At 39.4% G+C, this 24,488-nt stretch overlaps 1 protein-coding gene across 2 annotated transcripts in view; it reads right to left on the bottom strand.

The window, feature by feature from the left end:
- SEC24A (SEC24 homolog A, COPII coat complex component) overlaps positions 1-18,873 on the bottom strand; it is a 54,567-nt gene extending 35,694 nt beyond the window's left edge. The window contains exons 1-5 of one of the 2 annotated variants that reach the window (XM_054975862.1): positions 18,731-18,873; positions 10,776-11,297; positions 7,897-8,052; positions 4,182-4,262; positions 2,788-2,954 (exon numbers count right to left, since the gene is read on the bottom strand). In XM_054975862.1, coding sequence (XP_054831837.1) covers positions 2,788-2,954; positions 4,182-4,262; positions 7,897-8,052; positions 10,776-11,297; positions 18,731-18,800 — 996 coding nt within the window. In that variant the 5' untranslated portion in view covers positions 18,801-18,873. The remainder of the gene's footprint in view (positions 1-2,787; positions 2,955-4,181; positions 4,263-7,896; positions 8,053-10,775; positions 11,298-18,730) is intronic. The other variant, XM_054975863.1, reaches the window with a different exon arrangement.
- Positions 18,874-24,488: the final 5,615 nt, after the last annotated feature.

Here is a 24,488-nt window from a genome sequence, read left to right as displayed (position 1 = left end):
GGTTCGGTGCAGACCACGATCCCGAATTCCCGAACAGCAACGAACATCTCCCGTTCCCAACCCGAACCATGGATCATGGATCGTGGAGGCCACAGCGGAGGGGCGCCCCGCTGTTCCCAGCGAACCAGAGGAGATAGATCCCTATCCACCAAAGCCAAGCTCAATTGTACTCTCTCAGTCTCTCTCTCCAAAGGCTAGCAAGTGGCAAACAAGAGTTCTGTCCCACTCCACTGCTAGCAGAAAGTGAAACCCAGCCTGGGAGCCCATGGCTATTTATAAGCATGGGTCCCATTCAGCAACACAGGAGGTCTGTGTTTGGCCGTCAGAGCTGCCTATCAGGGTTTGCAGGGATGAGAATGGAGTGCCCATGGCTACAGAACACCCCCTTCCCCCTTCCTCCCCTGGGTGTCTTCTCCCAACTTGTAACTGCTTTGCTGCTCCGTGGTTAGAAGGAAGCCCTGCTCATCAAGGAAAGCTGGGCTTCCATTCGGGTTTCCAGGGCGACAGAAGGAGGGCAGACAGAGCTCAGGCATTCCCCTGGCTCCGTTGCCAGGGGAATAGATTGCTGGTGCCTGAGTGTCTGGATTCCCGAACTGAGCCCAAACGCCCCGAACCAGGCCTCTCCCGACCACTGGATCATTGGCCGTGGCTGATCATGATCTTCCGGGTCACTATTGCCATTTTCATGGGTTTTTGACGTTCGTAATGCGGTTCGTGCCCGTCTCTAGTCAGGAAGCCCCAGTCCTTGGAAATAATGGGTCCATTTCCTATGGACTACAGAGAGGCCCATTATTTTCCAATGGCTAGTAGATCTGGCCCCTGTCCACTAGATTATCAGCAGTCTGTTAAGCTGCATTTTAGTCCCTTTAAAATATGAAATTAACATGGAAATTTTCAAAGCAAACACTCCTAGCTGATCTCCTCCTTCCAGGGTTCTCAGTTTTTCCAGGGATTTGGATAGTTATACACAGATTTGTTCAATCAATCAATCAATCAATCAATCAAATTTATTATATGGTCAAAGACCAGCATAAAAGAAATACTACAAAATTACAGAGTTAAAATTATTAGTAAAAATAGCACAACATTAATTAAAACAGTAATATTAAAGGGTGGTATTTACATCAACTCCGATAATGAGAGCATTTGATGGATTTTATAGGCTATTGCACAAAATTTTGCGACTGAGGCTGTAGTTGTTGGATTTCCATCTTCTAGATGCAGCCTAGCATATTCCAAGCTCATTCTTCCAGGTATGCTATTGATCAAAGGAGTAATGAGCTTGATGCGAGCATCTTGATAGAAGGGACAACGTAGAAGAGCGTGATCTATAGTCTCAATTTCTCCTTCATTGCAGGGGCAAAGCCTTTTCTCATAGGGAATTCTGTTAAGCCACCCATCTAAAAGAGCAGAGGGGAGTGCAGCACACCTTGCAAGTGTCAAGATTTGTTTTCAGCCCAATTACAGGTATTCCAGCAAATGGCAACATATGCTTATAAAAGTCATTTCCAGAATCAGAGAGATACTTGCCCAAGGTCATTTTACAAGCTTCATAATTCAGCAGGCATCACAGCTGAGTAGCAATTTGAACTTTGTTTTCCACAGTCAAAACTCATACAAACCCTGAATTCATACAGCTAACAGGTCAGCAATCAGTTCAGGAAAGTATCAGCTTCTGCAGTTAGTCTTGGCAACAAGTTCAAGTCCAACTCCTCACTCATTCAGGCAGCTAATAGTTCTTACACTGATACATTTTCACGATCAGTAAGAGCCACGCTTTGTTTCTTGCACCAAATGCTATAAAGGCCATCTTATATTTTTTCCATTTCAGATCAGCTTTCTGTAACTATTACCACCATTTTGCCCATTTAATGTCTCTATTTTGGCTCCCAGTCACAACAAGCATCTTCAAGCATCTACGCCTACATTTCAAGATGCCATACAAATACATGGTCATAGATGCAGAGAAGTTAGCCGTGTTAGTCTGTGGTAGCAAAATCAAAAAGAGTCCAGTAGCACCTTTAAGACTAACCAATTTTATTTTAGCATAAGCTTTCGAGAATCAAGTTCTCTTCTTCAGATGCCTGATACCAGTCTCTGTATCAGGCATCTGAAGAAGAGAACTTGATTCTCGAAAGCTTATGCTAAAATAAAATTGGTTAGTCTTAAAGGTGCTACTGGACTCTTTTTGATACAAATACATGTTTGTTCCTCAATCTTCTTGCTAACCACAAAGCAAAGCTACTGCTACCAATTTGTTTACGCTTCTCCTCATAATCTGTAACTACCGCTTGATTTTTCTAAAACTCTCATTCCCCATCTTATGGAAGCCTCTACTGTCACCTGATTTTCCCCTCATACTATTTGTTCATACATACGACCTGCATCTCTGACCATTAATTTAGACAGCAAGCCTACTGGGCAGGAGACTCTATGCCACATTGTCAGAGTTAATAATTAAGTAGCAATAGTTCAGAGATTAAAGGTTTGTGCTAGTGAAATTAAATTGTAAAACTTTCTAATTTGTAGGAACTGGCTGTACAAGAGATATTCGCATTCGCTTTTCAACCAACAGGTTTAACACAAATGGTGTTTCAGTGCTGAAATTGTGAGCTGCACTGAGTCCCCTTGCAGGAGAAAATGCAGGATATAAGTTTTAAAAATAAATATACCGAAAGGTCTTACTTGAACTCTGAACCATAAAAGACCAATTCCTATGCCCTCAAACACCACAGAAGTCTGTAGACAGAGAGTAATGATTGTCAAAAAACAGCAAGGTTAAGTTACCTGAGGAAACTGTTGCGGTCCACATGAATATTGCATCCCTGGGGACGACATTCTTGGAGCTCCAAGTGGAGATGCATTTTGGTAGCCTGGAGGCAAGCTGGGATAAGTACTCCCAACATGTCTATTTGTTTTAAGATTAGGAGGAGCAGAAGGGGTATGTGTGGTTGCTAGAAGAAGAATATATTCATTAAAAAGCCAGCAATAGTGCTAACGTTTCAACCCTAAAGTCATTTACTGATCTCAGGGAAGTTTATTTTCAAGCAAAAGAGAAAGGGATAACCAACAAAATCCATTCTTTGTTGAATTCCAAAGCATTTAATGGACAATTCTATAAGATACTTGTTCTGAAGCTCAATCCTAAGGCTTTCTATGGCAGTACTGTATGCTTAGGATGGAGCATTTGGCAGGAAAAATTACAACTTGTATCAAGTGGAATCTTATTATTTTCAAACATACAGATTATTTTGATTGAACAGTCCAAGTTCTACTTTTTCTAGTGATCACATTTCAAAAACATTTTGATTTGTTGATGGTAGCCTAGTAATATAAATTCTGCAAGTACAGTTGGAATTCTGAAGTGACTTGCGCAGCCTTGCCTGCTGGATGGCAAGCACTTATGCACTGCCAGGGGTGGGGGGATGCTAAGGCCCTGCTTCTAGAGAACAAGGCTCTAAACCTCTTGTATGTCTTTGCACAACAGGATGGTGAGCATACTCAGCGGTGGAGAGGATTCCTCCTTGACTTATTCCTCACTACAGTTCAGCTCTTCATGCTTGGTCTGTGTTTTCTGTCTAAATATCTCTTGGTCTGTTGCCCACAGTAAGGTCACAACTCTCCCTACTCACATCCTATCATATCACATGACTTTGCCATGTGCTTGGAAGAACAGTGAACCCTATGTTGCCACCTGAGGATTAAATGTGGGTCCCAGCTCTAGAAAGACTCTATAATATACTCAAGAAAGACTATGCTTATACTTTCAGCAATGTTCCCATACATCTGCCATTATTATTAAAACTATAATACGACATGTAAAGTGTCTAGCTTTAAATAATGCATAAGCCATATGGTCACTTCCTGTTTCTTGAAAATAAAGTTCCCAACTACAGAGTCTTGCATCAGTACTTAATAACTCAGGATTTTGTTAACCAGAAAGTGAGAACTGTTACACCACATCATTAGAGGGACACTATACAGGCACATGTAGAGTCAGGATGATGGAAGCATGGTTAATACTTAATCATGATACCTCAACATATACTACATTGTTAAGCAAATAAACAGGAAATTTACTGAGACTACTATCACTCCTTGCTGTTTGTTTACTATTAATATTATTTCTCTTTGAAAGATGGCAACAAAACAAAGTTGATAAGTTTAAGGAAATTTCTTACCTGAGAAGCCACCTCCTTCTATTGTATCATAATTATTCTGGACCAGTGATCCATCGCTGGCAGTGGATGAAGCATCACCTGCTAAGGAAAACATCTGTTAATTATTTTTTATGCTGAGATTTAATTTATAACTTTTCATGTTATGTTTTATTATAGTATTTTGTAAGCCACTTTGGGCAGGTTCTCTAGAGACGTGGCATAAAAATTCCCTAAATAAAATAAGTACATGAAAAAACAAAAGGCTTTAATCTGACATGCTGGCAATCCATACTAACAATTTACCATTATCTGTCAATTTTGTAGGCTACAAGCAGTTTAACATCTTACATGCTGATGTTAGCCCAGAATATAAAAAAACAACAGATATAATCCCCATTCCTGGATGGAGGGGAGAGATTGTCAGAGGGTGCTTCTGCTGTGCTTCCATGCAGTTTCTTCCTCAGCCTCACCAGGCAAGTGTGCCTTTAGAAGCTGCCGGCACATGGCTTTGGCAGCAGCTGAAATAAACTGCACCAAATTGATCTGGCCGTGGATTTTTAAACTCCTTTTTTGTCATGACTCCTGATTTGTCTTTCTGCATGTATCTAATGGCAGCTCTGGGAATATCCTGATACTCTAGAGCAGGTAGGGCATGTACTGGAGGGTGGACTCTACATCTCACTGGAAATGGAAGGACTCTGCAAGATCTTAAGCACAGCCCTGCCGGTGGAGCACTAACCTTTACAACAATACCTCTCCTCCACAGATGGAAAAAACGTTTTTTGACCTCCTCTCACCATTGCTCTCCCAACTCAAATACCAAAAATATCAAAAACTGCTCAAGACAGCATTCTGCAGGTTCCTTAAAAGGAGTGTTGATGAAAGACATTTGGTGCCAAAAGATACTTGCTGATTAACACTTTCTGGTACAGAAACATGCCTATACTAAAATGAGTCCTGATAAACACAACAGCTGCCCCTTTGTCTCTGTTCCATAAGAAAGAACGACTGTAGCTTATTAATCATCATACAAATTCAGTGCATAGTGTTTCTTGCACTTTTAACCAGCACTCATCATTTCTAAGTCAGATGGATGCTAAGGGACAGTTTCCCATGAACAGCAAAGTGGTTTAATCAAAACTGAATATACTTGCAGTTAGGATTTCAAGATTTTGAAAACAAAAAAAAAATGGCATTTTCTTCCATCCAGACCTCTTTGATCAGATTGGTTTAATGCATTTAAAATGCTGAATTTGGACCATAAATTGTCAGAATAAGGGGAATGATTAACAGTCATAGATGAGCAAGTACCACCATCTAGCAGTTTACAAGAATAAATTAAGCCTTTTGATGAAGCTTTCCTGCCATGGTATTTTAATGTATCTGGTCACTATAGCAAAATAACTCTTCCTTGTTACCGTTAATTCTTTTCTAAGATTGTCAAAGTATCTGTTATTAAAGCAGCTTGAGTTGGTGTTTGCTGTTCTGTTTATAGATCAGGATAGTCACATAAAGCGACATCTAAGAATAAAACTTCCATGAACATTCTGCTGTCTTCTTTAAATGATCAGGCCATTTGATATTACAGGGAAATTATGCAATACTACTTGAATGCCACAGAACTCAGATAATTTATATTAGCCCACAAACACCAAGTCAAAAAACTAAAGATGCTAAAATGACTATATTTCATTCATTTATGGATGCCCCAGGATTTCCACAACCATATTAATGTGGCAGGGCAGCCTCACACTGCAGATCAGCAAGAATATAGTATGCACAACATGAAATTAAAAAGTGTGCTGGATTCTGCCTACAGTTCCTTTCAACTTCAAGAAAGTTGATTCAAGGGATTAGAGGACTCATGTGGAGAAATAGCCACCAGAAATAGTGGGCTGCAATGACGAAGCAGAAGGGAAACCAAAAGTGCTCCTTGCTCTCTCTTCCATTAATGCATGTCTACGGACAGAAGAAGCAGAAAAACCAATTTTGCTCCCTTCTCCCTCTATGCTTCAAACCACCAACCTGTGCGCTGTTATTCTACATGATTCATGTGATCCTAGGAACCAGCGCCCTTGGACTGGAAGGGAAAATGCAGAAGCTATACCGCCCTCAGAACCTTGCCTGATAGACCACTGGATCCACCTCAACATATCACAACGTAAGAATAACATCTTTTAAGTCTGTTCCTTGGTGCCTGCTAGAACTCTACTTCGGACAACTGCATAGAAGATGTCTCTGCTAACAGGGGGTGATAGTCTGTTACCAGGAAAGTGAATCCTTTCAGAGCTTCTACACCAATATCTTGTTAAAATTATGCTGGCACTCTCTAAAGTGGTTGAGGCACATGGGCAACCTAACCAGCCTCCTGCAATTGCTGTCCATCTGCAGCTGGCCACCCGGCCCCACAGGTTTTGTTTCAATGGGTTGTGCAATTACTTGCACCCCTGTTTTTAAGTAATCTGTATTATAGGTTTTTTAATTTTGTTTTATGCTACCATGTTTTATTCTATTATTATGATATATGTTGTGATCCGCTCTGAGCCCACTGTGGAGAGAGTAGATTAGAAATACAATTAAATAAATAAAGTTTTATTTTATTGTTGAACAAAATAGTTAGCGAATGCAGATTATCCCAATGTTCCCCTCCCCCAAGTTCTTTTTGACTGCTGAGAAAAAGGATTTCTTGAACACACAGGTAAATATGAGAAATTCTTACCTTCATTACTCATAATGTCAACCTCTCCCTAGTCTTCCTATTGATGCAAGCTATTATACTTGTTTAAAAAATAAAATGTATATGAATTCAGAAGCTGTTGGTGTAAAAATGAAGGTGATCAAAGATCAAAATAAGCTCAATATCGCATTAAAAACAGAGCACATTAAATTCTTTTATATGAAGAACTGTATTTATTTGGGCATTTTTAGGCTGCCTTGTCTCCTGAGAAGGACTCAAAGCAACTTACAAAAAACTAAACAAGTACCAAATTGCAAAAACAAAATCAAAAAGCCGCCATGATTTATTATATGGGTAACATAGTTCATGGAATTAAAGATCAGTGTAGATGTATCTGGCTCAATGGCCTCTGTAAGAACTGAGTGGGGGCTATACAGTTGTGATTGGATTGCAATCTGGAGGGGGTGTACATATGAATACTGCTGCTGTAATAACCTTCAACTCATAGCTAAAAACAAAAATAAATAGCTGCATTTCAGGGTGATAAAAACCAAATGATTTTTATTAACATAAAGCAGGGGTCCCCAAACCTTTTGAGCCTGCGGACACCTTTAGAACTTGGACAAAGGGTGATTGGTGGAGCTATAAAATGGCTGTCATACGAGGCAGTGTCAGCCACAAAATGTAAGAGAGTTAAGTTATGCATAAACTCTAATAGTAACTCTTCAGCATTTTAGGCAGAAGATCTGTTTAACAGAATGCCTTTTAAAATGTTATTTTCAAATATTTTATTGCATACACACAGCTTACCTTCAGTCACGCAGTGAAAATCCTTGTGCTGTGGGGGCAGTTACTGCCAAAGCAACATTTTTAAAGATCTGCACAACCAATAAGATCTCCAATGACCAATTAGAAACCCTATTACACAAAACTCCCATCTTGGTCCCACCCCCTTTCTTAAAAAATACTTGGCAGGCACAAGGACAAGTGTTAGCTGGCGCCACGGCACCCACTAGCACCACACTAGGGACCCCTGTCATAAAGCAAGTAATGCCTTACCTTCTTGCTTTGTTGCTGAATTCTGTGCAGCTTGTGATGCAATACTTGCTAGTGGAGCTGAAGGGGGGGCTGATGGCTGTATAGAAGCTGGAGGAGGTCCTAAAGGAGGTCGAATTGGTGTATACGTCGGCTGATTAAATGGTAGAGGAACAGAACCTGGGGGGGGAAAGCCAGAACTTCAAATCAACATAGCACAATGAACAATTTTACTTTGGTTCGGTTTTAATTTTAACTCCGTGTAAGAGTTATTACAGAAGGTCCCAAACTAGTTTAAAGAATTTAATCTTCCTTTCTCAATCAGTACCACCTAATCAGGAAACACTTCTTTTCACCAGCTTTCAAGACAGACATTTTAAAAATCTCGTAAAGGTTGTTAAGAATTGGGATAACTTCCCAATATGAACGTGACATCAATGTTGAATTAACAGGGGGCAAAATCTCTTCATGGGGCTAAAGGTGGAGTAGAAATATGCAAATTTGCGTTGGACTTCGTCAAGCAGAAGGGAAAGGAGAATAAATTGCTGAGATTCATCCATTATGCCATCAAACCACATAAAGTGGCTGGATCAAGTGGTGATGGAACAGTAATTGCCGATGCTAGAGTAAATCAGGTGTACCCTAGTCATGCTGCAGAAAATTTCTATAACCCACCAACATGGGTAGGACTCAACATCAAAAAAGTACAGTACTATATAAATATACTTTAGGAAAAATGTTCTCCCTACTAACCCTGCCAGTAGCAACACTGAAGTATTTCACTGCTCTTCAGTGAGAAGACATACTTAATTCCGTACTTCTCTTCCGTACCACCAAGAGAAGTTCCCTACTCATAAAATTACCCAGCAATGTAAGCGACTAATAGCTAATGTGTATTCTTATTTACAGAACAGAAGCATCAGTAGGATTTTGTATACTGGACATATTTTGATCTTTAACTATGCTCCAGATTGATAGGCATTTTGCGCTTTCTGAAAGAAATTGTCCCTTTTCGTACAAGCAAGCAACTATATAATACTAATCTCCCCTCCAAAATACTGATAGCTCTAACCCTGTTTTTGTATCTGACCTGTTCAGATATGTCTGAGAAATACTTTTCTATTCCAGGCCTCACAGATAAGTTAAACACTGCTTAACTGCTATCCCAGTGAGACAAGAACCCAGCAAATCATAACTCTGTTCTTCAACAGCATCTTTGTTTTAGGAGACAACCCAAAAAAATTGATGAGCACCATGGGGGGGGCAGGGGGGGGAGGCAGAACATAAATATTTGAATAAACAGAAAAAAATGAATGGCTAGCAGAAAATCCTCTCTATTTGGCCACAGAGGAATCTCTGCATGAATGTATACTTGAATGTTGCCAGAGGAAGTTATAAGCTGTGAATCCTAATAGCTACAAAAAGGGTCTCAAAAAGATTTGGAGAGAAATTATGATAAAATTCTTTATATCACAAAAATACACGTAACAGTGAAACATATATTCAAATGAAAAACAAATTATATGAGCTTCATTTCTAATTTGCCATGGTATAAGCACTTTCACTTGCCATGGTATAAGCACTTTCACTTGTATGGGAGGCATCCATTTCTCCTAATTCCTAACTTTCTCATCCCATGCTATTCTAAGAGGTCTTCAATCTTCAGAAATGTGGGGAAAAGAACATGGAAAGCAGGAAAAAGATGTGGGAAAGCCATGCTTTCAAATGGAGCTCCACCAATAGTTCACTGAACCCTATCCCTTATATACTGATGAAATAGGGCAGAAATGAAAAAGATGCTAATTTTGTATTCCAGCTTGAAAACAACCATACAGAGGACTGAAGTCTTGAATCTAAAAAGAGAGAAAAAGATTGCTACAACATTCAGATGACTAAAGATTCCAAATCCTCCTGAGGTTTAAAAGGAAGTTGCAAAGTTAAACTCATACATCATTTTGTAGTATAGTGTGTCAGATTAGAATCTGGGAGACCCACATTCAAGTCTCCAGTCTGTAACTGGGGTTGCAGGTGGCCTTGGGCTAGACACTCGTTCTCAGAGTAACATACCTCACAGGAAAATAAAGCAGAATTCCAACGGCACTATCGAGGCTAGCAAAATTTAGTCCAGCATAAACTCTCATGAGCCAGAGCTCACTCCATCAGGATCTCCACCAAGATCACCCAGCCTAATGGCTATGCACTTCAGGCATCTGATGGATCAAGCCGATTCATGAAACCTTATGTGAGAATAGATTTTGCTGTTCTTTAAGGCTTTATTTTTCTGCTACAGACTAACCCAGCTCCCCATCTGGAATTACCTCATAGGGTTGCTGTGAGCTTAAAATGGAGGTGGAAAGAACAAATTCAGTAACCCATTTTGGATATTACTTATTTATGGGGAAAAATATTTCCCCTAAAACTAGAGAATTTGGAACCTTTAGTCAGTTAAGTGTCACAGCCACCTTTTTTCTGGATTTAGTTCTTCAATTGTATCTTAATACTTACCTAGATCTTTAGCTATGATATTTCTCAAGTTTCCATACTACTTTAGGACTATACATGAGATATCTGTGCTTTGCTTCTGTTCAATTTATTTCTGTAATAGAAAATTCTTTATATCATCTTAGTTTTTTGGGAAAATCTTTTGGTGTGTGTGTGGTTGGGGGGTGGGGGACAAACTATACAAGACTGAGTTCACCTCTCCCTTTAGTTTGCATTGGTCCAAAATATTAAAAAGTAGAAAGTGGTTAAAAACCTGCACATATTCTCTCAAGTGCCATGATCTGAAAAATTATAATTTTAGAGAGTTGGACTCAAGCCCTTGGGATGAGTAATAATCAGGATTATTTACCAGTCAAGTTACAAACAAATGTATTGGAGGAGTTACAAGTTCCTTTGCTTACCTGGCTTTGTGTAGCTGTTTTGAACTGGTGGACCTCCAGGAGAAGAAACATAATGATAGCTTGTGGGTTGATTTGTATTCCCTGACGATGACAGCAATGGCTGCATTGCTGCTGCTGGGTGAGCAAAATGGTTTGCTTGAGAGCCAGCTGTTGGCCGATTCAAAGGAGTCTGCCCATACTGCCAGTTTGAGGGTGCTGGGAAATTAACTCCAGAAGGAAAGCTACCAGAAGAGGTTGATACAGCAGCTGAGTTTTGCAATGGAGCAGGCATTTGGGCAACAGGTCTAGGCTGTATTGCTGCCATAGAAGATCCAGTAGGTGGTCTATTAAGAGTCTGCCCAGGTCCCTGATAATTACTAAAAGATGAAACTTGCTGTGAGCTACCATAGTTATACAGTCCAGCAGATGTATGCAGAGGATTCTTTGTTGTTGTTTGCTGGGAATACACACCTGGAACCCAAGAATTAAATGCTTGTCCATCTGACAGATGTGATGAATTCATCACTGGGCTTTGCACAGGACCTGCAGGGGGGAAGAGTTAAAAAACTTCAACTGAATAAATACCACATAGCATATTTTTGCCATTGACAAATCATGTCTCAGTTATAGAAGCAAAGCAAACTGGAGCAAACAGACTGGAAAGGGGAAAGAAACACAAATTCTAATAATATATAACTGTTGCCAACCTGATATAACAGTTTAATGTGTTATTGGCTGCAGCCCATCATCCTAACACAGAAGTTTATATATTAAAAAAAAGTTATCATAAAAAAATGAGACTTGTTTACTTCATTGGTTAAACTGAATTTATGCCTTTGTACAAACCTATTATGAGCATTAAGGTGTTTGTAATTGGGTATAATTCTACATGCAGAATTAATCTTGTTTAAGACTTTACAATATTGTTTGTAATTAGATGGTGTGAAAAGGCTAAATGCATGCAGTTTAAACCTATGCAAAATGAAATAAGACAGACAAGTAGCAGAGGATAAGCCCCTTCCTTTTCTTAACATTTAATCAAAAGGTACATTAAGATAATATTTTATTCTCAGTAAAACAACAACAAAATCACAGCATAATACATCAGAATAAATTCAACAGAGTTTTGATTGGAGAACATATTGAGTAGCTTCATTCCATGCATAGCTGAAGTGGCACAAAAGCTGCACATTTACTCATCTTCAGTTTGCACTAACATAGAGCAGAAGTAGTAAAAGAGCAAGAGAGAGCACATTTTGTCAACAGAGTAATCACTATATACTTTCATCAACAGCAGTTATTTCAGTAGGAAAGTGCAGTACTTGTCAATTCCAGAAAGGGTTGGGGGCTTTAGGGATGTTACTGAAGTCAGAGGAATTGCAGAAAAATGACATGTCAAAGAAAGAAAGACATGCCCACTACCCACCATGAATGATGCTCAGACCACACAACCTAGACATGAAGGCACATGGAACATCTCCCAACAGTTGTGTTAACAGTTATAGGAGGCTTCTGATATGATCTGAACAGCAGCAAGATGTATTTAATCCTTTTCCTCATGGGCTGTTTTTCCCATCAATACTGCTCCCCATAAACTTTTCTGTCTACAAGGGAGAAGACCTCATACAAGCTAAAGTTATTACAGCCACAAACAAAAGCATACCAAAAAACAAGATCAATAGCTGCAAATAATGAATGAAAGAACTTATAATTAAGGAAACTGCTCCTTACCAGAAATCTAAATAACATATCACTTTGATTCAAGTGACAATCAAGATTAGAAGCCTCAACAAAAGGCAAATGCTTTTTTTAGTCAACTTCATTGCTAAAAGTAGCCATTCCTTGTGTGGCCCACTTGCTGTCATTAGCAAGTACAAATCTATTTCTATAACTTTATCAAAAGCCTGGTCTTTTAACAACCAGGGAAGAAATTCATTCCAGAGACCAGCAGTTGTGGAGCAATAAATTAACGTATAATGTCCCCAAATTCTGTATAACTACAGAAACAGACGTTGTGATTTTCCAAGCCCTCCCCCATTAGAACTGCAAAAGGTATGTGGTGGAACATGAGATATAAGCAGTTTTCTTTATGCAAATCAAGGCTACAACAGTTCCATAATTTCAGGACCCTGCTAACATTACCAGGGGGCCATGCTCATATAAGACCCAGGTAGTGGATTCATGAGTCTCTCAATCTGATTTTAAATTCAAGTATTGCATTAGCTGCACTGGGTCCAGAGAATAATTAAGTCTCCTTCCCCACACTACACAAGCAGAAAACAATCACAATTGTGCAAAGAGGAGGTGACTTTCCTATTCCCTCTGCAACCTCCTTTGCCACATTCCACACCATGCTGGAAAGTCCCCCATCCATCAGGAGCAGTTTTTAAGTAAAGGCGGGGCATGAGGCTGTCAGGAGACAGCAAAGATCCATTTTATAAGTAGTTCTGTAAGTAGTCCATTTTGTGAGTAATTTCTTTGGATAGTTGCCATAATTTATTATGCCAAAAGCAAGCATGAAGAAAGAATGCAGCGCTGTCCTAATACAAGTCTCTCGTCACTGGAATAGCGCCAGTTAACTAGTGGGGGAACATCTGGTACCTGTTTAAAAATTGTAACAAAGAGCTTTAGTTATTGTCAACAAACTGGTACATCAGCACTTTTCTAAAATTTTCTTTCCAAGGTCCAAATTTCAGACAACTCTAGTGACCAGCTAGAAACAGTGGCTGTCACGGAACAATTACGCCAATTATGCTGGAAGCATGTTGGTGAGGGGGCTGAGGAACAGGTTGAATTTAAATATATTTATTCCACTATGTATTAAAGCTCCAAAAAACTTGTTACACCTTAAAAGTGAATCACTTTAATTCAGCATATTCCTGTAAGCCATTCCCCACTACGCACACATTTATACAGGAGATACAAAAAAAGAGCAGAGTCAAGGAAATGCAGGAAGGATGAGGTGAAGTGTAATTACATAAAACTAAAATATGTTAAATGAAAAATACAGACACTGTTCACAAGTTATGCTAACTTAGTTAACACTTGTAATGGATGGAGAGGCCCAGGTTTTGCTGAGCCAGTTAATACCTATAGCAAATAAGTAATCCCAGGTCCTGGTACAAGCCTGAAATGGAGACAATGTGAGCTCTCTTAATGTATTACAATTCAGCAGTTTCATGTTGAAGTCTCAATCTCAAATTATTCTAGATAAGAATGAGGACTTTAAGGTCAACAAAAGAAGTTTGTGTAGATTGAAGTATTCTCCCACAAGTTTAGGAATATTACGGACTTTAATATCAAATTTGTGATGTCTATTCTTTTGTACTACTAGGGTTTTCAGAAAGTAAGGATCATTCAGTCATTTGAGGTGGGCTCTGGTCTTTAAGGTGCCACAAGATTCAAGTTTATTTCAACATAATATGTAAATTTTCTAGGAATGATATAGATACCTGCCAACGGATAAAAACCCTTTCCATACCCTAACTGCCCCAAACAAATAATTAGCTCAAGTTGGGTTGATGGGAGAAGTAACCTTCTTTGGAGGCCAAAGATGGACAGGCTTACACTATCTTAAAATGGCATTTCATATATGCACACTGCAGAGCTGGATATCAACAAAAGGTTCCACTCCTCCTCCTTTTGGAACTTGCCACTTGTAGCAGCTATTTCAGATTTATTAAGTTTTGGAAAGATCCATGGGTACTATATGAATAAAAGTTATACTACAGCTGTGCACAGGTCACCAGTGGAAAGGAAGTTCTTCCTCCTGGTGCCTTTTAAGGTGCAAAAAGAATTCGCTGCACTGTGACTTTAAGAGCATAATAGCTCTAGGCCTGCAGACCATCTTCACAGCCAGGAGGGGGGATAGGGAGCACAGTACCACAACTAACACAAATCACCTCTTTTGACTATGCTTTTGACACACCGTGCCAGTAAAAATAGTGAGATTCTTTTTTAAAAAAAATGAAATGAGATTTGCTACACATTTCTACTAAAAATCTTTTCAAACCCAGCAATTAGGGATCTCAGTTTGATTATATGCTTATTTATTCAGAAGTCCATCCAAGTAGGTTCAATAATGTTTATTCCCAAGTAACTCTGTACAGAATTGCAGTCTTGAACATGTGAAACTTATGCCAAGTCAGGCCAGCACTGTCTACTCTGAACATCAGCATGTGAAGGTCTTACAGACTACCTGAGAATCTTTTACCTGGAGATGTCAGGTTCTGAAACCACGAGCCTTCTGCATGTAAAGCATGTGCTCTAAAATAAGTTATAACCCCTCCTCTTAACCTGAAAAAATTATGTGGAAAAACTGGACTACACAAACTACTGTCATAAAAAGGGTTAGTCTTTAAGGTGCCACAGAACTTCTCACTCTTAGAAAATGAGTTTGTTTATCTTTTTATTAAGTTCTTTTGGACAAGAATTAAAACTAAACATTGTACTGGTCCTATTAACAGAGAGATTATAATGCTCAAATACTATTCAGTATGTATATTTTGGGGTATAAAAATCCTATTTGTTACTGATTACAATGCCTCACACCAGCCTACATTTGTTCAGTTTTTGTGAAATTTCCTGTATAAAAATTAAACACTGGCCGACAAGAACATTAAACAAGTCAAAGTTATAAATCACAGCTTAAAAGTAAAAAAAATCATTTCACAGGTTCTTAAATTTAGATACGACTAAAGAGATGGCAAGTTTAGTTTTGAAGTCCAAAAGCCTGTTCTCCTTTTTTCGTTATGGTTTACTATTTTATAAATACAAGTCAAAAAAGGATAAAATCTTTTACAAAGGTTCATAATAAGCAAATCTAAATCTTATATCTTCTGTTAACAGTTAGGATAAGGTCTGATTAGTCTAGGAATATAGGTAATAGTGTTTTCAAACTGTACTTGTAAGCTGGCTAACAAACCCACACACAATCTGTGAATGTCTGGCTATACAGCTGTATGGTATTAGGCTGATGAAATGTCAGTGTGGAAAAGAACAGTTTTCAGGATTTGTAAACCACAAGAATGAATGTGAACTTCCAAAGAGTGTGAACATAAGGCAAGAAAAGCATATCACTAAGAGTAAGCACAGTGGGATCCATTTGGGAATGAAGAGAGTTGAGGAGGAGGAGATTAAGGAGGTGGAAAGAGAGTAAAATAGGGAACTGGCAGGCATGGAAACAAAGATATTGTGGTAGAGCAGAATGGCTAAATGCTACAGTATTAGACAAGACTGATGGTGCCCCATCACAGTCGGCCCGAAGTAAAGGAACATGATCTGCTTGTACCAATGCTGAAATATGTAAGGCTATACTTTAGCCACAAAACCATATCAAGAAGTATATTATTTCATGTCAAAGTCCTGAAGTTGTCACCTTTGACTCAATAACATCCAATGCTCTTCCAGTTAGAAGACTTTTTCAGGGACAAGCTAATCTGCTTTACTGAAAAACAGCTAAAACGATCATGTTTTCCAGTGAACCCCAATCTGTTTGCTGAGGCTTCTTCCCCATCACAACGAAACAGTTCTGACTTTCCTCCACTTCCAAAGAGCCCAAGAAGTATCCCATTTGTGTTCACAGGGGGTATAATAGCTGCCTCCATTATAGAAACATAACTAGATTGGATTCTTCAAACACTTTGTAGAACCTCCCAATGTTTTGTGATTGGACCCAGCCTTCACAGCAGCCTCAGCTCAGTATCTGTTCTCAATGCCCCTTGGGTTGTGGACCTCTGCTGTCTGACAATAGAGCACCAATTTTATCATTGATAAAACTAACAATTGCTTATAAAGAGTCTTAAAGAGTACTTCTGAGATCATTTTCTTCATTCCTATACTGGTGCCTTCCATTTCTTCTGCCTTTTTTTGACTCAACTGAACTAGCGTTAGAAAAGGAATTCTGATTACATTTTAAAATGAAACTATCACACTCAACTTTATATTCTTTGATGGTCCCACTTAATTCTGCTAGATTGCCTATTTCTTCTGATTTCACTTGTACTGTTAAATTCATTTTGAACAACAGTGCTTTCTTGCTCCAACTGGCAGACTACTATTTCTCTGTACATTGTTCTGGTTATAATGCAGTTCAGAATAAGAACTGTTCTTCTGTATACGCCTCTCACAATGTTGGTAAAACACAAGCTACATTCAAAATCCAGCATTATGTATTCAAATTAATATTAAGACCCTTCTAAAAGACAAAGAATATGCAAATTGTCTTTATAAAGCATCAGTGTCTTAAGATTACTATTCTATTTGCAGGTATTCTAAGTGCAAGAACTCTATTCAGTACACAATGTCAAGATCCTCCCACTGCCACAAATTATCATCCTGCCACATGTACAAAGCCAAATGGTGACTGAGGCTTATTCTAAAGCTGACTGACACAGAAAGAACAAGATTTCTACCACTGGCAAAATGATTTTATACCGACTGAGTTTGCAGCACTCTGCTTCTACATATATCCTTCTACAGTTTCAACACAGCAGAACTCTATACCTTCTCTCCTAAACCCAGAGGCAATGTTCCTGTGAAATCAGGGAAGAAACATTTCTCATTTCCAATATTTCTCCCCAAAAACAGATTACCTAGAATGATGATTCATTGGATGCTTTTGAAAAGCACTTGGAAAATGTTCTATCATAAATGTGTAAGAGACCAGGTCAAAAGATTGCTTACTAAATCTGCTTCACCCCATAAGATCTGTGGGTGTACACGTGGGTGAAAGGGCATAGTTCATAAAATTCTCCACCCAGTTTCTGATGACAGCTTCAATTCCACAGTGACGAAGGCAAAATTAAGCAATCAGAGAGATAAAAAAGTATCTATGTTACATTAATGTATTCAAACCCTCACAACAGTGTCCTTTGGTCATGAATGATTACTAGAGCTTTTGAAGCAACCAAAGAACAGAAAAGAAAGCTGTACCCCAAAACTATATAAAGTACTTTGAGCATATGCATTTCCTCCTTACGAAGGAATGTGGGATATTTAATCAAGCAAAGCTTCAAATCATATGTGTCCTACTGACTATGCTCCTGATAAGCTTTTTCAAAAAAGTACATAGTAAAGCAAAGTTTATTATTATTATTAGTCCCATAGTTATTTCTGGAATACTGTCCTGTGACAGGACAGAACAGCCCACCCGAAGGTTTGAGATAAGCACCTACGTTTCCAGCTTTCTGGCAAGACAATTTTTTAAAAAAGCTTATAGGGTAGAGAGAATGGGGTCTGGCTTAAGCTGCTTTAATTATATGTTCAAATAGCTTGTTTTTTAATTTGTGTTTTAATTATTATTTGTGTGCTGTATCTGCTGTTACGCTCATCGGGTCCTGATCTTGCCAGGAAAACAGCAGAATATATGAGTGTTGTAAACAAATACATACACCTATGCCATTTACTTAGAGCATTTAAGCTTACTACTAGAGACTTCCTCAGATATCCCACCACTAACACACCATCAACCCAAGAACGGGTCTAACTTCAAAACACATTAACTTTATAACATTTATGTAAAGAGGGCCGGTGCTTGCAGAATGGCGAATAAAGACGAGGTTAAGGCAATCCAAAGAATTCAAGATGAAGCTAGTTTAAGAAAAAGCCCACGCCCCCATTAATCCCTAGTATGTGGACTCTGAATCAAAGTCCAGTCAGGAAACCAGGCAAACTCGGTCTTGAAGCTCTAGGCCTCGAAAAGGAATCGAGTGGGGAAATGCTGTGGTCAGAGTGCAGACGACCAGGAGACAGATTTATTGTTAGCCACACGTCCCATGCACGGGCGACAGAGAGACTGTCAAGCGGGAAAACACCAAGCAAGCGCAACCCTTTCGGCACCCACACAGACATACTCCTTTCGGACCCGCAGTTTCACCCTGCCCAGCCAAGCCAGAAACGGAGAAGGCACACGGATACTTTCCACAGCACGCCCCTTACCGTCCCCCCTCCTCCCAATGCGGCCCGGCCTCGCTCACCGTTGCTATAGGGCTGCGGCTGCTCAGCCCCGTTCTGAGTGCCATACGCGGGTCTCCCCGGCTGGGCCATAGCGGCGGCAGGGGACTCAGTGACTGCAGGCCCGGCCCCAGCACCACGCCCGGAGGGGAGGGCTGGGAGGCACTCGGACTCACACCGGAAGGGACTAGGGCAGGCCGCGCAAGCGCACTCCGTACACGTGGCACTTCCGGGACAGAACGTTTGCAGCGGTAGGCGTGGCGTCCGGCTAAAGCGCCGTGGTCTTTCTAGGCAAGAGCTTAAAGGTACAGTGAGCCGCCTTCTCTTTGCCTAGCAAATACCCCTCCGATTTTGCCAGCTAGTATTTGAATCCGGCTCAGCAGGGTTCTGGAATATAAGGAATAGCAAGCCACGCAGAATGTCTGGCGTAACAGCAGACGGCTAGAGTGTCGTGAGAATGGCCTTCGCTTTCCCGTAGAGACCACCACCACCACCCAGCATCCCGAACTGGGGATTAGGCTTCAATTTAAAATGTATTTACAAGCAGACATGAGCTTTTAAGAACTTCTCACAATGGATTTTAGAAATTAACTTTTCTCAGAAAAAGTAACTTTTCTACTTCAAAAGAGTCCTGTGGCACGCCTTACCTGATGGGAAAATCTGGTTTATTTACAAGGCGATATTAAAAGATAAAAGCGGAGATGATGCGCATGATGCAATCGAGCTATATCAGTTGATTCTTTTTCTTCTTGTACTGCTGCAATGATTCTGTCTAGAATCTCTCCGTAGGGACGGAAGGCAATCCTTCTTCTGGGTGTGGAAGAGTTTAATGAAAAAAGGGCAAGGTCAATAAAGACTCCTGTAATTAATACCTTGATCTTCCTGTACAAGTCAGCCTGGCGAATTTAAACACGTTCAATTTTTCAGCACGTGAGGAGTGAGTCCAAGAGAAAACAGATTTTGTCATTTTCACATCAGGGAGTCAGCTGAGCCTTCTTAAAACGTTTTGTGTCATTTTGGTTGGTCCAAACAAAGTATTACGTGGCTTTTATATTTGGATTATTAAAATACAAGCTCTTTCTCTTTTTAAAAAAATCCATTGTAGATTAATTTTCCCTAACAATCAAACTGCTAATCCTAGGATCATTTTCTCAGAATATTTGTTGTACAGATTTGCTTCCCAGGAACACCAATCCTTTCTCTTGTTTGCATAGTGAAGCATTGAGTAAGGATAAGAAATTATTTTAAAAGAAGGAGAAATGTTTGATTATCTGACCCGTTATGAAGTTGTAAAGGATACCAACTTTTTTTATTAACTGGTAATAAATCCATTTGTTTACTTAATACCGGAAACGTAAAGTAGGAGCTAAAGATTGGGAACAAGTATTGCTGCATGAGAAAGATCAAAGGTCATCCAACACCCTTCTTCTCATGCTGTAATACTTTACAAAATTCATCTCCCAGACTATTTACTTCATTCAGCCTGCTTGAATGCAGATTTTTAGTGCTTAGTTTGGTTGCTGTTTTGTGTTTCATCCAGCTAATCACTTTAGCATAGGAGAACATAACACTTGGATCTAATTTACTTTCCCATCCTGTCCACAATCCAGCACTGACTTAAGCAACTGATTACTATTGTCATCAACAGATTTAAAGATACAAAAGTGTGTGTGAGAGAGAGAAGTGCTGTCAAGTTACAGCCAATTTATGGTGACTCTGTGAGGTTTTCAAAGCAAAATATAAACACCGGCAGTTTGCTATTGCCTGTCTCTGCATATACACCCTGGACTTCCATAGAAGTCTGTCTAAGTACTAACCAGGACTGACCCTGCTTAGCTTCCAAAATTTGATAAGATTAGACTAGCCTGGGCCAAATGCAATGCATACATGCTAAAGAGTCTCACTGAAGTCTATGGGACTTGCTACTTTGTATTCAAACACACAATTCTTTGTTGAATTCTAACTCATCTGTGTTGGATAGGAATTTTAAAATTCATAGGAAATTGTCAAGCAGAGATACTGGAGATTAAAATTTAAGATCTCTGACATAGAAAGTTTGGTGTATTCCACCACGTATGAAATATTGAACACATGATACTGCCTTATACTTGGATTCATTCATCCCAATACTATCAACTCTCACTGGCAGCAATTCTCTCAGCTCTCAAATGAAGGTCTTTTCTAGCTAAAACCTTTTTATCTGGAAATGCAGGGAACCAAACCTGGGATCTCTGGCTTACAAAGCATAGTTGTGTTCTACCACTGAGCGAAACCTGTTCCCTGTCGTTCTCTAGTGACAGGAGTCTTTGAAAACCAGGCCTGATGTTGCATGCATATCTGCTTTGCCTCCACCTGAGTTCTGTTTCTTGGTCACATTAGACTGAGACAGAATTCTGGGGGTTATCTACAGTATATACAAGATACAAAGAGAGATGCAGATGGACCCTGTTGATTTGAAGGAGGTTGTCCACTGTCTCTCTTCATGGTTCACTGCTCCAGCCTTGCTGGCTTCTTATAGATAATTATATTACGTGTCTATGCTGTGTAATTAATTTATTTACTAATTATCCTTCTAGCCTATGAAATATTTTATGAGATTCCTTTTAAGCTGCACAGTGTTCTGTGCGGTTTTTGTGCCCTGGCTAGGTTTTTAATCATTTTTTTAATTTTTTACAATAATTACGGTGTTTTGTGTTGTATCATACTTTGTTCGGTATACTGCCTTGATGAGGTTTTCTGGAGAGGTAACATGAACATTCCATAACTCCTGATGTAAGAGAATTACCCAAACTCAGAAGAGGTAACTTACTGTGCCTCTTTACTGGGCCTGCCACCTCTTCAACAGCAGGTACTCTCAGATCATGGACTCATGCAGGGACACAAGAGGTAGGCTCATCTGAGGATGAGTAATTCTTACTGTAATGGAATTACTGAAAGACTACATCTCTCAGCAGCCTTTGACTGTGAAACAGTTGCTTTTTCCTGAGGGGAGGAGGGAGAGGAAAGAAAGGGAGGGGAAATGGACACAAGCAGTCTGAGAGAATTACAGCCAGGATCAAGTCTGTGGCAGCTGAAGGAACACCAGTGAAGACTGTAATTTGGAATAAAGAAGTTCTAGAATCCAGATGTAATACTGAATCTCCAGGTACTGATGTGGTTTACATTTGCTTGGGTCAGGAAGGCCCAAGGAAGAAGGGACTGGAAGCAGTGGACTCATTACTTTACTAGCAAGTACCTAAGATTTAGTTAAAGGCTTCTCTTTGGAACTCAGTTATTATTCCTTACCCCCTTTTACATTAAGCTTCCCTATTTACATACCACATTAAAGTTATGGCTGTTATAACTACAAGTCTCCGTGCAGTTGCTGGAGCCCACAGGGCGGAGAAAGAAGTTGCTGGCCCTGAAGTGCCTTCAGCGCTTGCCTCAAGTCTTGTTTACGCAGACATGCTTCTCTGCATTGACATTACGTTACTCTAGAAGGAAACCTTTTCCAAGCGGAAGGATGAAGGATGCTTTTGGTTGTAATGTAGAGAAACTGTGCCCAGCTGTTTGGGAAATACTACACTGGGTTATGTTATACTTACATGCTCAAGTGGTAGTGCTCTGACGATACAAAGAGCTTGGAAAATGCTTGACTGTTTTCTGTTGCACAAAAATTCTTATTTTGTCACAACTCAACTGAAATTAAATGAGAAATAAACCAGCACAGCTCTCTGAAACTGAAGTCGGCATTTGTATAGCAGAATGCTGATTAAAAGTGTTCCCTTTAAGAAACTATTTGGCAACAAAATCACAGTATTTAGTTTTAGATGGAAAAATACATTGATGTAATTGGATAAAAAAATACTATTTTTATTTATTCTCACTGAGACTCAAGGCAGATTACACAGTGTGAGATTAGTGCAGTCAGTATCAAGGACAATTTCATAAACAATGCCGTAGGGTAAATAAACACAAGTTTATAAAGACATAACATTAGCAAGAATCCAATACAGAGTTGAAGAAATGCTGAAACAACATAAGGCATTCTAGGGATGAAATAAGAGCACATATTTAAAGTAATGGATAGTACGTAAGACAACATAGTGGTGAAGTCTATGAGTGAAGTCTGTATGGTTTAACAGGTATCACATTTGGGAACTGGGACTTAGAACATGAAGATGTGGAGAATCAAATTGGGGGAAAGTGTTGACCAGACCTCCAATGTATCCCTCATTATTAGGAAAGTCAGTCAATCTTTGGTTTTGTTTTTAGTCATAGACCATTATAAGTTATTGACAAAGTTGACCTACATATAGTGCAACATGCTGTGCCAATGCCACAAACAGCAAAATAAAGTCTAATATTAAATTAATTACCAACTAAAAACATATAAAAAGAAATAGTTCAATATAAATTATACGAAGTTGTGCAAAATATTATTTGTAAGATGCCGATAAATGCAAATTATACAAAATGCAACCAACACATAATTGCATATTGTCATATAACAATTTTCAGTGCCCTATTTGCTAACAAAAACTATAGTCTTAACTTTCAAAATTATTTATACAAGAGTTCATATAGAAATTATGAGCAGGCCACTACCTTGTTGCTTCAAATATATCTGCAAAGTTGAATGTTTAAATATGCATACTGTTCCTTAAATACTTTTTTGGTCACAGGAGTATTCATATTTTGGGTGACTTAACGGTATTACAAGATGCAAGACTACACCTTATTTCAGAACATCCTGGCTGTGTTGTGCCTGACATAATCAAGATCTCGCAGTTGTACTTCAAAATTAATCTAGAACAGAATACCAAACACTGGTGCAGGTAACCTGCCATGATTAAAATTCTGACAGTGACACTATGGCATCTTCTGCATGGTAGCATTCCCAGATGTGGCCTACAAGGTATATGAGTTTGTTTATGTGACAGCTGTGGAACAGAAGAACTTACTTGCGTAACGTTACATGCACTTAACATCTTGTTAAACTGGGCCCTCAGCTGCTATGCATGCAGTGTTAGACATATATTTTTATTTATGTTATTTATAGTTCAAATTGCACAGTGTAATTCAATACAATCAACAGGTGGGCTATTCAATAAACAATACAATAAGTTATAAATTGCAGAAATTTGAAAACGAGAAGAAATCTTATACAGAGCTGAAACAATGTAGAAACAAAACATAAACAATCTGACGTGACATAATAAATGACAATAACAGTGCATAGTACTATAGTCTACAGTCCTGTTCTCTTTATCAAATCATCTCTTTGAACCATTTCCTCACAGCACAGCCCTACTGGTTGGATAAGAAAACATTCCTGAATAATTTGGGTTTGTACAGTTTGCAGAAAGCCAGGAGAGGGGGAGCGTTCCTGACTTCTTCAGGCAACCCATTCCATTAGGTGTGGGCCACTACAAAGAATTGTGTGTGTGGGCAGCTGTTGACTTTACCCATTCACAGGGTGGCATCTGCAGAAGGCCCTGTTCAGATGAATGACCTGCCATGGCAAGGCATAGGGAGAGAGGCTCTCCTCTAGATATGAGGGGCCAAGGACATGAAGGGTTTTGTATGTGATAGTCAAAATCTTGAATTGAGTGCAGTAAATAATGGGTAGTCAATGGAGTGACTGCAGAATGGGAGTATTATACATGTTCTGCCTAGCTCCTGATGCTGCAGAATGCTGCAGCATTCTGCACCAACTTGAGTCTCTGAGTTGATTTTGAGTGGAAACCTATGTAGAATGCATTAAAATAGGCGTCTCTGTGTTACCGTGCTGTAGATCCA

The sequence above is a fragment of the Eublepharis macularius genome, chromosome 4, assembly GCF_028583425.1.
Source record: "Eublepharis macularius isolate TG4126 chromosome 4, MPM_Emac_v1.0, whole genome shotgun sequence".
In the NCBI taxonomy this organism is placed as follows: domain Eukaryota; kingdom Metazoa; phylum Chordata; class Lepidosauria; order Squamata; family Eublepharidae; genus Eublepharis; species Eublepharis macularius.
This window is presented reverse-complemented; position numbering and strand designations above follow the sequence as displayed.